Source organism: Camelina sativa, chromosome 8 (genome assembly GCF_000633955.1).
Source record: "Camelina sativa cultivar DH55 chromosome 8, Cs, whole genome shotgun sequence".
NCBI classification, from domain to species: domain Eukaryota; kingdom Viridiplantae; phylum Streptophyta; class Magnoliopsida; order Brassicales; family Brassicaceae; genus Camelina; species Camelina sativa.
The window spans coordinates 20,690,338-20,704,174 of record NC_025692.1 but is presented as its reverse complement, the minus strand read 5'-3'; the positions used below and the strand labels follow the sequence as shown (position 1 = coordinate 20,704,174).

General features: G+C 32.7%; 2 protein-coding genes across 3 annotated transcripts in view; one reads left to right on the top strand and one right to left on the bottom strand.

Annotated features, from left to right (window-relative positions):
* The window catches only part of LOC104707677 (putative lipid-binding protein AIR1), a 16,003-nt gene extending 5,995 nt beyond the window's left edge, over positions 1–10,008 (bottom strand). Inside the window, exon 1 of one of the 2 annotated variants that reach the window (XM_019229065.1) lies at positions 9,625–10,008. In XM_019229065.1, coding sequence (XP_019084610.1) covers positions 9,626–9,949 — 324 coding nt within the window. In that variant the 5' untranslated portion in view covers positions 9,950–10,008 and the 3' untranslated portion in view covers position 9,625. Of the gene's footprint in view, positions 1–9,616 lie in introns of both variants that reach the window. The other variant, XM_010424077.2, reaches the window with a different exon arrangement.
* LOC104709746 (accumulation-associated protein-like) lies at positions 11,071–11,502 on the top strand. Its single transcript, XM_010426310.1, has one exon. It carries the CDS (start codon positions 11,071–11,073, stop codon positions 11,500–11,502), a length of 432 nt encoding a protein of 143 aa, XP_010424612.1.

Sequence of the window (13,837 nt, the reverse complement as noted above, 5' to 3'; positions counted from 1 at the left end):
TTTTTTCAAATTTCCCTTTTTTTTTTTTTTTTTTTTTTTTTTTTTTTTTTTTGTGTGGCTAAATTACTTAAAGCAACCAAGGGATCTATTATTTTTACTGAAGATTTATGTGTTTTTTAGGGCCGTACTTCTAAGACACTGATTGGCAGTGAAGAGTGTGGAGGGCTTTATGTTCTTCGTGGTGTCATTGGTGCTCAAGCTCAAGCTGCAGCAACTATGGGAGCAAGGGATTTATGGCATCGTCGTTTAGGTCATCCATCTAGTTGGGTTATATCTTATTTTAACAAGTCATGTTGAATAGGGAAATCATAAAAAGAAGTTATTTGTGCACTTGTTTTGGGGCTAAACAAACCCGTGATTTTTTTCATGAGAGTTCTATTAGAGCTAATGAGTTATTTGCTTTGATTCATTGTGATGTTTGGGTAGCTTATCTTACGGTTTCTTACTCTGGAGCAGCGTATTTTCTTACAATTGTTGATGATTTCTCCCGAGCAGTGTGGATATATCTTTTGAAAGAGAAAAGAGAGGTGGTTGATTCTCCTAAGAAGTTTTGTGATATGGTAGAACGATAGTTTGATAAAAAGGTGCGGGTTGTGCGGAGTGACAACAAAACTGAATTTATGTGTTTGAAACCATTTTTTGACCACGAAAGCATTTTACATAAGACTTCGTGTGTGTATACACCACAGAAAAATGGCAGCGTCGAAAGAAAACATCACCACATTCTAATTGTAGCTCGCTCACTCATGTTCCAAGCTAGCTTACCGGTCAGTTTTTGGGGAGAATGTGTTCTCGGTGCTACTCATCTGATTAATAGGACACCATCTACATTCTTGACTGGTAAGACACCATATGAACTCTTATATGGTTCAGTTCGTCTCTTTGATAGGTTGAAAGTGTTAGGATGCTTATGTTGTACTCATAAGAAATCTCGCGATAAGGATAAATTTGGAGATAGTGCGTTTTTATGGGATATCCATACGACCAAAAAGGATGGAAGGTGTATGACTTAGAAACGCATGAGCATCTTGTTTTAGGAGAAGTTTTTTTTTATGCGAAGGAGTTTCCCTTTGCCAAAATGGAATCTTCATCACCAGCTTCTAACTTCGATATGTCACCACATGGAATACATGCGGAGGATGAGTTCTTGAATATTCAGGCCACCAACGACAGTGGGAGCTTCCTTGATCTTGCTCTTCTACCGGAAAAAATTTGTAACCAACACTGACGGACCAGTCGCTCATACATCACAATCGACCGATCCACCAGATGAGCGTCCAATTGTGATTGAAGAGGTGGGAGTTGGTAATCGTTCTAAACCTGTACCAAATAAGTTAATTGATTATGTTCTTTATACAACACAATGCACCACGAACCCCTCACACCTTCCCACAACAACGTCTTCTGATTCAGGTACGGCTCCTTATCTGATATCAAACTATGCCACATGTGAATATTTTTGGAAAAACATCAGGCCTTTCTTGCAGCCGTTACTGCTGCGGTGGCACCAAAAACATATGCTAAGGCTGTTTAGTTGAAAGTTTTGTGTGATACTATGAGTCTTGAGATTCAGGCTCTTGAAGAAAATGATACTTGGTTTATAATGGAACTTCCTCCGAGAAAGAAGGCTCTCGGTTGTCGTTGAATGTTCATGAATAAACACAATTCTAATGGCATTATTGACCGTTTTAAGGCACGATTGGTTATTCGGGATAATAGACAGATTTCAGGAAAGGATTTGGAAGAGACTTTTGTTCATGTTGCTAAGATGATAACAGTTTGTATGTTTCTCAAGGTGGCAGCCGTTAAACATTGGGAAGTTCATAAAATGGATGTGCATAATACATTTCTTCACGGTGACTTAGAAGAAGAGGTTTACATGACCTTACCACCGAGTTTTGAGTCCCCTGGTTCAAATAAAGTTTTACGACTTCGCAAATATTTGTATGGTATGGACCAAGCTCCACGTTGTTGGTTTGCAAAGCTCATGACTGCATTGCTTGGCTATGGTTTTGTCTAGACATACTCAGATTACTCTCTCTTCTACTTAGCTAGTGGGGATATGCGATCATATGTTCTTGTTTATGTTGATGATTTGTTGATTGTTGGGAATGATCCGCGTGTTATTTCTCAGTTTAAAGAGTACTTAAGTGAATGTTATAAGATGAAAGATTTGGGTCCTCTGAAATACTTTTTTGGTATTGAGGTAGCACGTTCACCGGAGGAAATATAATTATGTCAAAGAAAGTATATTTTGGATATCATTGATGAATGTGGGTTATTGGCTTGTAGACCGCTTGCTACTCCCATGGAAGAAAATTATCGGCTACTAGTTGACGAAGATGGTCCTTATGCGGACCATGGTCAGTATCATCATCTTGTGGGCAGATTGGTATATCTTACCGTTACTCAACCTGATCTTTCTTTTGTTATTCATGTTCTTGCCCAATTTCTCAAGAAACCGATACTTAAGCATTGAGAGGCGGTTCTTAGAGTGGTCCATTATCTCAAGGGTTCTCCGGTATCTCAAGGGTTCTCCAACTCTTTGCTTATAGTGATTCTGATTATCAATATTGTCCACAAACATGCAGATCCTTTTCCGGGTATGTTACTCTTCTTAGTGGTTCTCCGATAGCATGGAAGACAAAGAGGCAGAAGACGGTCTCTCTTTCTTCTATTGAAGCAGAATATTGAGCGATGCGTTATACCATATGTGAAATAAAATGGGAACATGAGCTTCTCTCTTGTTTTGGTATCTCTCAAACTGATCTAATACCATTGTACTGCGACAATCAAGCCGCTCTCTATATTTTTAAGAATCCAGTGTTCCACGAGCGTACTAAACATATCGAGGCCAACTGCCATTTTGTTTGCGATGCACTTAAAGCTGGTCTCATTGCAGCTTTCAAGATTCATACATCCAACCAGCTTGCTGATTTTCTCACAAAATCACTTGGTTCTCCACAATTTTCTTATCTTCTTGGTAAGTTGGGCATTCGGGATCTTCATGCGCCAGCTTGAGGGGGAGTATGAGAAAAGATTACGTAAATATTTAGATATATATTAGTTTTCCTATTATCTTGTAATATTGTATCTTGTACTCCAAGTCTATAATATTTTTAGAGCTTCTACTTCTATGTATAAATACTCTTGAAGGGATGAATGAATAGACAATATTTTCCTGACCGTTGATATTGTTATCAAGGCAAGGAAAATAGCGCGAGAGATTTTATAATTAAAACATAAGAGCCATCTTTCTTAGCCTTGGAAGAATAAATGAGTGTTGTTTGTGCCATTATTACCTGCATGTATCCGTACAGAAATATTTTTTTGTAAGATCCTTTATAATATTTATTACACTTTTTACTTATTTACTATTAACCGAAAATTTATGGAAACATATACTTAATCTTTTCTTTTGCTAGAATTTTTTAAGAGTTAACTTTGCTTTCATCATCAATTTATTACTTGGATAAAATGAACTGAAATTTTTTAATTTAACCAATCAATTTTACCTTAAAGAATGATTTGGCATGATGATTACGACAGACTTGTAATAATAAATTTTCTTCATAAACATAATAATTTTTAAAATCCAAAGTTATTTCTTAATGAACATATAATAAATTTTCTGTCACCATATGATTATAAGAGATGATATGTGTTCAAATGTTTCTAAATGAATTCTTTCGGGTAATAGAAAAGTAAAAGTATTTTAATAACTTGATTTTAACTTTGGAATTTATACTTTCGAAAAAAGAACTTCTCTCCCAGGCGTGACTATCGAAGAACCTTCTCCTCTTCACCTTTCCGGCGTCAGCGACAAGAGATCTTTGTTCAATCTCTTCTCTACTTCACCCATGTCTCTTCTAGTTTCCTCTTTTGAAAATTTTCCCCATTTTCTAAAATTTTGGCAACCTTTCAACATCATGCAACATAAAGATCTGGCTTGTTTCTCTTGGAACGAAAGATGGAGGATTCCGGCAATTCCCGCCATCCTTTCCATATGCCCAGATTCTACGGATGAGGATCAACTGTCCATTGCTCTGTACAAGTCAAATAACGGTCTCCTATTTTCATCTAAAGATTTTTTCACCTCCGTTTTCTTGATGGTAGAAGTTTATCTTGTTGCATCATCAGATGCGCCTTTTCGGGGGAAAATATTGACGGCGCACAACAAGCTTCTCTTCAGGATTACAGTTCTACCAATTGTCTGGACCTCCGCCAAAATCACTCGACACCATCAGAGCTTCACAGGGTTGAATCTAGTTTCACCGGAGCTGTTCTTACCACTGCAAATCTAGTCATTCATTCTGGCAAGCCGCCACACAACGATTTTTTTGTGACCACCAACTGAAAACCCTAATGTTTCCTTGGTTGACCTGATTTTTGAGGCTGGTCCGGAATCCACCGACTAGACTGCTAGTGTTGTTTAGCCAGTTAGTTAGACCCTTGGAATCTGCTCTCTTTGTGGTTGTCACCTTTGCTCCCATCCTAGCTAAGCCCGTTTTACAAAAATCCAGGTTCGATGTTTCTTCTTGGTCAGCAAACCTTAGCTGGCATCTAGGTCTAGTCTATGGCTATATTCTCTTAGGCAGTAGAACCTTCTTGAGATATAAACCGACTAGACTGCTATGTTTGCTTAACCAATCTTTTAGATCCATGGTAGCTGCTCTTTGTTTGTTAAGCATCTTTGCTTCCATGGCCCCAAAGTCGTTTGGCGTTTCAGCTCTGAATTCCTATTGCCATCAGTCTGATTACGGTTAGGATAGTTGATATATCATGGTTTTTACGGTTTTTAACCATGATATAAGTGCGCTTTTTGAGTCTTTTGATTTGTTTTCTAGAATGTTTTAGAGTCTTTATAAGTTTTCTAGGATTTTGGCACAGATGGAGAGAGATGGAGCAATTTGGATCGTTTTGGAGCATTTAACCGAAGGAAATCAATTTGGAGTCGTATCAGAGTTAAGGTGTCGATCAACACCGTATGGAGCATCAGTCGATACCCAGTCCAAACCGACGAGAGAGCCAAGTTTTGGAAGTTTTACAAATCTGCCCCGAAGTTTTCCATAATTGCAACATAAGTCCCTGACGTGTTTTAGGACATATATATATATATATATATATATTGTTTTTGGGTTTTAGAAACCCTTAAGTTTTATTTTCTGCAATCCTGAGAGATATTGAAAACTTTTTGGAGAGAGAGATCTGAACTCTTTTGGAGAGAGAATTTCTAAACTCCCTAATCACTTTTTAATATCTATTGCTTATTATTCAGAATGATTATTTGTGTTTCATTGAATATGTCTGAGTAGTTTGCTTGTTAGGTTCAGAGTTTTTCACAGGGTTTTTATGGTTTATTAGATCTGTTTATTTAGGATTCATTATCTTTCTATTCATCATAGGTTGTTATTCATATTAATTCTTGATTGACCACTTAGAATTAATAACATAGGAAAATAAATTGATATGATAATATAATTGATTTTCCTGATTAAACCATTGATGAGCAAAATTATTTTTTAACAAAAAGATTTGATTTAGTAAGTTTGTGAACTTATCTAAACTTGTTTTCAGAGCTGATTTTTAACCTAGAATTTTACAAAGAGATTTAGATTTTCTAGTTTTAAATTTAGATAATATTTGCATTGAGAACTGATTTATCTTACAGAATAGTTTAGAATTCTAGATCTGATCTTAATTTCTTGAATCCTATTTATTTATTGATTTAATATTTTGTAAATTCCTGAGAAATTTCCTAGAGCTAACTTTTTGATCATCTGAATTTTTACAGCCTTTATTTAACATTTGCATTGTTTATTTTAATTCAAATTAATTGTTTAGCGTAATAACAAATCTCTATAATTTATTGTGTAGTCTTTAGTACTTGTGGAATTCGACCCCTAAGTACTATAGTGATCTTTTAATTTGAGAGAGTAGCTCTAGGGTTTAATTTGAGCATATCAATAGGCGCTTAGCCATCAGTCACCCTGTGTCAATAATAGCTTGCGACCTCAGCTACCATCCAAAGATCATCATTGCTATAGGCGGTTTCATCCCGCCACTCTTAAGAACCAACACCTTCTAAATGTCGGGAACTCTGAACCATACATTGTTTGTGTCATGTCGACTGCAAGCTTTGTGTGAAAGCCTTAACCTACATAGCCAAGGCTCTTATGCGAGGGAGACTCCACCTGCTCTGCTACGCTTTGACACCTACCTTTGGCACATCCGTCTGACAGCTTCATTGGAAAGTTTCTTTACTCCCAAGCACATGGAGCTTCATGTTATGGCCCTTGAACTACCTCAAGTAGCCTTTCTTGCGCCGGCAAGTAGCTTAGCCATGACAACCTTATCAACGTCACCTAGTCATTGCTTGACAGAGACCAATCCATCTACCACTGAGCTTCTCGTGGCAGATTTATCGACAAACCATGACCTCTCATATGACATTTGCTTCTTAGCTAGTGCCTCATAGCTCTCTTGGATCATTTGTCGATATTTATTATCTATCTTTGTTTGGCATTGGAGATTGTCTTTGTTGTAATTTTGCTTTCAAATTTGGAAATTGTATCTTCATTCATGTACTTGTATTTTGACAAACAAAAAAAAATAATAATCCTACTATATTAATTGAGAAGTACAAATATGAAACTAACCTTAAAATGTGTAAAACATTACATTCAATTGGCATTGAAAAAAATTGATTAAGCTTAATTAACTAATTTCAATAAATATAATTAATTAAAAAATAAAAAACACTCACAGATCAAATATTAAAAAATCTAAAAAAAATATGTTCTCTCTAATAAATTATGGACGAAATTACAAATTATTTTTAAAAAATATATATAAACCAATCAGAATTTTAAAAACTAAGATTTTCTTATCCAAGTATACAATACAATTATTTTTAATAACTAAATTCGAAGATTTTGGTAAGATTTCAAATTATGATTCTCCTATCATCTATATTTTATTTTATTTACAAATTGTTTGGATTTTTCATATAATACTTATAATTAATAAAATGCATATTTTTTTCTGCATATGTTGTGATTTGAATTTTTTAAAACGAAGATATATTACACAATGTATGAAAATGTGTGTTTTAATTTCTACATTGGCGGGTTAGTAAAAATAAATTTATATAGATGATAAATTAATAATTTTTATTTGCTCATAATTATAATATTAAAATTACTATTTTATATTTCACAAAATAATGATGCAAATACGACAAGCAAACCATATAAAAATGTGATAATACGTCAAAAATAAAATACTATAATATTCTAAAATAATTAGTATTCAAATAGACTAATAGATTTACACCCTGTTTTAGAAATCGCTAGGTGCTAGTCGGGCGGTCGGGGTGGGCCTAGCGCATAGCGAGAAAATTAGAGATTAAATGGAGATTAATCGGAGACTAGTTTTTGGGTTATTTTATTAAATTAATAGTAAATTAAAAATATCTAGTACTAAATATTTGTATAATTATGTTTATGTGAAAAGAAAAATATCAAATAAAATATAAAGCTATAGTATTGTCTTTAAAATTACGGTAAAAACAGAAAAACTTAATATTAAGAAAACAAATTATGATTTTAATTAAAAGTTTGTACATTATTTATTGTAAAACATCATAAACTCTTAATTAAATGTCTAAATAACAAAAATATATATATTTGATTTATATTTGGCTCCAAAAATAATCGGTATATATAAAAATTTTCGGGAATTAATTGGATTAGACGGTATAATCGGATAATCGATGTTAGGCGGGGATTAGTCATTAATCGAGATGGAGAAGGTGGACCTAACAATTTTACGGGGCATAATCGGTGCTAGGCGAGGATTTTTAAAACAGGAGATTTACATAATAATTGAAAATAAATATTATCTCAAACAAAATAACTTTTTAAAAAAATAAAATAATAAATTTTATTATTATATTATAATTTTATTAAAAAAATGTTGATCAGTGCTTTAAGCACGGATATCTCCTAATAGAAAAGTAAAGCACGGATATCTCCTAATAGAAAAGTAAAAATGTAGTAAATATTTTACTACATACAAATCATAACAATAATCAACTGAAAACAAAATTGAACTTTTGATGTATTTTCTCTGAAGGCGTAGATCTTTTTTTTTTCTTTATTGTTTTTTTTGAAAGTTGACCCGATATTTTTGGGATGTGCAAATATTTGATTCACATAATCAGTAGTATTGTATACCATAAACATGATGCTTATGTTTTCATAAGTTATTATTTGTTACCAAAAAAACATGGTTCACACTTCATAATATTCGTTAACTAATCATAACCCAAACTCGCTATACATTAGTTCAAATATACAAATGTAACGGTCTCTATTGGATTCTCATTGGGTCAGAATTTTTAAATGATTTAGAAACAAAAGAAAAAAATAACGATTTATTTTATTATGAAATTCAGTCTACATAAAATAGTTAAAAGAGTCATTTGCGTTGAAAATCTCACATCGACAATGACGTTAAAAAATATTATATCAAAAACAATGATCAATTTACTCATTACAAATTAATTTTGATTGTGAATCTTACAAAACCCTAATAATCTGTTATATATATATATATAACATATATAATCGAAACTTGCTACAGCTATACATAGTTCACATATCAAACATTAATATTCTAAAATTAACTTAATCTTGTTTTTTGAGGTTTAACCGACTCTTGGGTTTAGACTTTTTGTTCCGTCGATCTTATTGTGAGGCCTCCTGACTTTGATTAATTCAAAGACACCACGTTTTAGAGTTTCAGAGTACGCTGTCGCTAGATGCTATAAACACTGTAAACCATGCATGGCTTTTTGATGCAGAATTAATCAATTAAAATGTCAACCAAACCGTCAATAAGCTTTAAACGCGGTACAAAGACAAACCCCATATTCTAGGTCAACCAAACCGTCAACGAGGCTGCAACACGGCTAAACCAGAGAAGCACCTATGCTCACATTGAACTAGTTATGCGCGTTAACGCAAACACTAAGCTTCAAAACATCTTTTGGGCATGTCTCGACGGCAGGAGCGCTTCGGGTTGGCTATGGTTTGTAAGAAGACGATGGTGGACAATGGGAAAAGAAGAGGATATTAAAGGCAAGCAAACTGGCGACAGAGTTTCTAAAGAGCCATTATGCTTAGCGTTGAAACTTGAAACAATATTGAGAGAGTGTATTGGTCAATATTAATAAGATAAGTGTGTACCGAGTACGGACCATGTGGTTAGCCCTAGCCCCTAGCAACTAGGGTAGTTTAGCTGGCGATCTGAAGTAAAGCGTTTGGAACGCAATTTTAAGTGAACAGTGTAATAAGTGAATTATTTATCAAATTTTAACGGCACAGTTACAAAAAGATGGAGGAACAATAAAGCAAAGGAGTACATACTTGCTGGCGAAAATAAAATAAAGGGAGTACAAACTTGCCGATTACAGATAATCCATTATTGCATGAGAACGTACGTACGTTCCTTATAAACAATAATCCAAGTAAAATACAAACAAACGAAAAACCTTAAAATAAAACAAGAAGATAAGACAATAGGTTCCAGATTCATAAACTGTATGTAATAAGTATTCAACTTACGCGCACTGGAAGTTCGTTGGGGCTTTTTTACCGCAAATATTGAGGAGTACGCTGAGATCGATGGGAAGGTTAAGGTTGATTCCAAGAATGTTAACCTTGAGCAAAGTGCATAGGCAGACTGCAGCCTCAAGGTCAGCCAAGCCTTGGATGAGAGAGCAGCATGGCTTTACAGGTGGGTTTCCCAATGATAGGTCCACTAGCTTGAGAACATTGGCACAAACACCGAGCTGTAGGGAATCTTTAGGACAAGCCGCAGAGGTGTAAGTGACAAAGAGAAGGTTGAGAGAAAGGAAGAGTGCAAGGGAGGTTCTTGGAGCCATTGGTTTGTGGAGTTGTAAGGCTCAAGAAGTAGTAGTGAGTTTAAGTTTGTTTGAGATTGGTGGAGATAAATGTTAAGTGTTTAGTGGGGTATTTATAGGGTTTTCGTTAGGAGAAAAATGTGAAGGTTTTCATTAGGAGAGAAATGTGAAGGTTCTGATTAGTTGACTAATTTTTTATATATATATATGATTTGATTATTAAAGAACACTTAGTTTGATTAGAAAAAAAAAAGTTTTCATCATTGTTCAAATTAGCTGGTACTCACTAAAAGTTTATGGTTCTTACTTTAATAAACAACTTAGGTGGTGGTAATAACTTATATATCCATAAAAGAAATTTGGCGGTTGAAGTCGATCTTCGTAGCTAATTAACAACAATACAACTCCCAAATTTACGAATTATATCAATATGTACAGGCCTTCACGATATTATTCAAAAGTTAAAAAAATCTATTAATTGTATTTTAGAAATTAATTGTGTAAAGTCTCATAAATTTTGTATTACCGTTGTAATATTATATAGAATCCATTAGTGTATTAGACACTTTTTTAAAAATAATTAGAAAAATAGACAGTTTTTGTTAGAAATTTGAAAAATAGACATTTTTTTTAATTTTGTGAGATAGAGAATTTGTGAGAGAGAGTATAAAACAAAAACAAATAAAAAGACAACTATATCCATAACTATATGTCATAAAAATAGAGTTTTATTTGTGGTCACAACTTTAAAAGAGACTAAAGATGAAATATGACCAAAAAAAAAGAATGTGGGACCCGATTTTGAAATGTTGGATCAAAAAACTAATGTTTTATGGTCCACTTAAATTAAGAAAATTCTCTCAAATAACACCAAATAACTTTTATTTTCAAATTTAGCATTCTAAACTTTTTGAAACAATTTAATTCTAAAACTAAACCCTAAACTCTAGATACTAAAACTCTATCCTTCAAAATAATACATTAAATATAAGATTGAGAACTCAAACCTAAAAAATTATTTTAAAATATTGTAATGTGTCAAATAATGTTATTTTGGTGTACCAATTTGGTTTGGTGTACAATCTAGATTAAGTTAGACTACAATTAGGGTTTGGTGTACCATTTTGTTTGGGGCACCATATATGTTTTTTGTACCATTTGGTTTTACTTTACTATCTAGGTTTGGTGTACAATATGCGTCTAGTGTACTATATGTGTCTGGTGTACCATATGGGCCTGGTGTACCATATGAGCCTGGTGTACCATATGAGCATGGTGTACCATCTAAATCTGATGTACCATCTGAGTCTAGTATACCATCTGGTTTTGGTGTACTATCTGGTTTTGGTGTACTATCTGGTTCTAGTGTACTATCTGGTTCTAGTGTACCATATGTGTCTGGTGTACCATCTGAATCTGGTGTAATATCTGGATCTGGTGTACCATCTGGGTCTAGTGTACTATATGGATCTGGTTTACTATCTGAATCTGGTGTACCATCTGAATCTAGTATACCATCTATGTCTGGTGTACCATCTGAGTTTAGTGTACCATCTACTCTGGTGTACCATTAGGGTCTAGTGTACCATATGAGTCTGGTGTACCATCTGAATCTTGTGTACCATCTAGATCTAGTATATTATCGAGGTTTGGTGTATTATATGAGTTTAATGTACTATTTGGGTTGGGGTGTACCAACTGAGTTTAATGTACTCTCTTGGTTTGGTATACTTTATGGGTTTAGTGTACCATCTGGGTTTGGTGTACCATCTAAATAAATTTTCAAAACTAAACCCTTAAATACTAAACTCTATCCTTCAAAATTATATCCTAAATGTAAAACAGGGAAATCGAACCTAAAAAATAATTCTAGAAATTTTGGGAAGTTTATGAAATTTATAAAAAATTAATTTAAAATATTGTAATGTGTCTAGTAATGATATTTTGGAAAGTTTATGAAATGTATGATATAATTGTGCATAAAACTTTTTTTAGTGTTATTTTAGGATATTTCTCAAAAATCAAGCACACATCTAAAATTTAAAACAAATAAATCCATTAAAAATGATTTATTCATGTGTAAATAATATTTTATTTAAGTTATTATTTTGGTCATTTGTAAAAATAAGAAGTATAAAGTTCATCAATTATTAAAACATTCATTTGTTATTGGTCTGATTTTTATTAAACTCATTTTTAAAAATGAATATACATAAAAAAACAAAAAAAGTTAAAAATGTCATTTTCTAAATGGTTCTCTAATAGAGTTCTCTATTACAGAGGAAAGAGAAAAGTGCCTACTTCTCAAATTTATTTTTAAAAGTGTTTAATTTTCAAATTATTTGTTGAAAAAGTGTCTACTTTTCTAATTATGTCTATTATATATCTGAATATCCATAGTCAAATCCCATACTTATCATCTTGGCTGAATTACCTTTTTTTTTGTTACATGAAGATTTTTTTTTTGTTTCTTTCAATGAGATATATTACTATCTAATTATCTAAAGCCTTAGATATAGTATGTGTGTTATCCATTATTTTCAATCATGTGCAATTTCTAATTAGAATACATCCACAGTTTTATTGTTACAATTTTTTTTTCTTATTTTTCCTATAACTAAGAAAGAGGTTATATGCCAAATTTTGATACGTTTCTTTAAACAGCCAACCTTTAATAAGTTACATACACGTATCAATTATCACTGAATTGTGACCTTTTTATATAGACTACATACTTCTATTAGCACATTACTAAAGAACAATTATTCAGATCGTTATTAGTACAGCACCAAGTAATAAGCAAATATATTACCTACATTGCAAGTGAGTATATGTATCAGGGTTTTTTTTTTTCGTTTATTCATAACTAGACAAGTTGAACCCATTAAACGTTAGTTCCTTTAAAAGAGGCAAATTATAGTCAGACATCTATTTCTGTGAGTTTTTGGCACCCTCGGCCAATATATGTAACTAAGCACATCTAAAGACTAAACGGTTCTTTATTCCTTCACGCTTGTCACGGGGCAGACTTCTATGACCATTATTTCTGAAACATCATTTGCATGTGATAATTGTTTACTCATAAACATCATTTGCATGTGATAATTGTTTACTCATAAACATCATTAGTCTACTCATAATCTCACACAAAGACAAAGTTTATGACTTCATTTGCATGTGATAATTGTTTTGGTAAATCTCAAATGGTTAAACTTATCAAATCATTCCTTATAACAGGGGTTACAAGATGGACAGATAGACTAGTGTGAATATTAAAATAATAATAATAATAATAATAATAATAATAATAATAATAATAATAATAATAATAATATTTTAATATCCAATTACAAAATGATTTGATAAGTCTAACCTAATAATAATCGTACAGTTTCAACGTCAGCCTTTCCCCATTTTATTAGATGGTTTAAAACAATACTGAGATCAAAGCTCAATTTATAGTGTGGAAAAAAAAATGAAAATCCCAATTCAATATGAATAAGTAACTTATGCGCCCAATTGCAACTTTGCAATGCAGGCAATCTTCTCCAATCCGATATGAATAATATAAAAGAATTTGTTAGAGTATATCCAAAATATAATCTATATATTAAGGTGTTATAACAACAAAATCGTCGTTATTACTTCTCTTTCGGATAATAATTTTCTATTATCTATATTTAATGAGATATATATACTACTTTTATCCTTTTCCTGAATAAATAACATAGTTTCGTGGGTAAGTCGTATTAATTTTATTATATTCCGTAATAAAATAAGGTTGAACATGCCAAAATATGGTTCACGGCAACTAGCTGTAGGAGAGATCGAGAATTTAGCTTTCCTTTCGACAGGCTACTAACAATATGAGAATCATCATGCCAAATCATTCTTCACTATAAAATTGAT

Coding starts and splice junctions, on each gene's coding strand:
- LOC104709746 (XM_010426310.1), top strand. CDS start 11,071: ATGTTTTTTGTACCATTTGGTTTTACTTTACTATCTAGGTTTGGTGTA.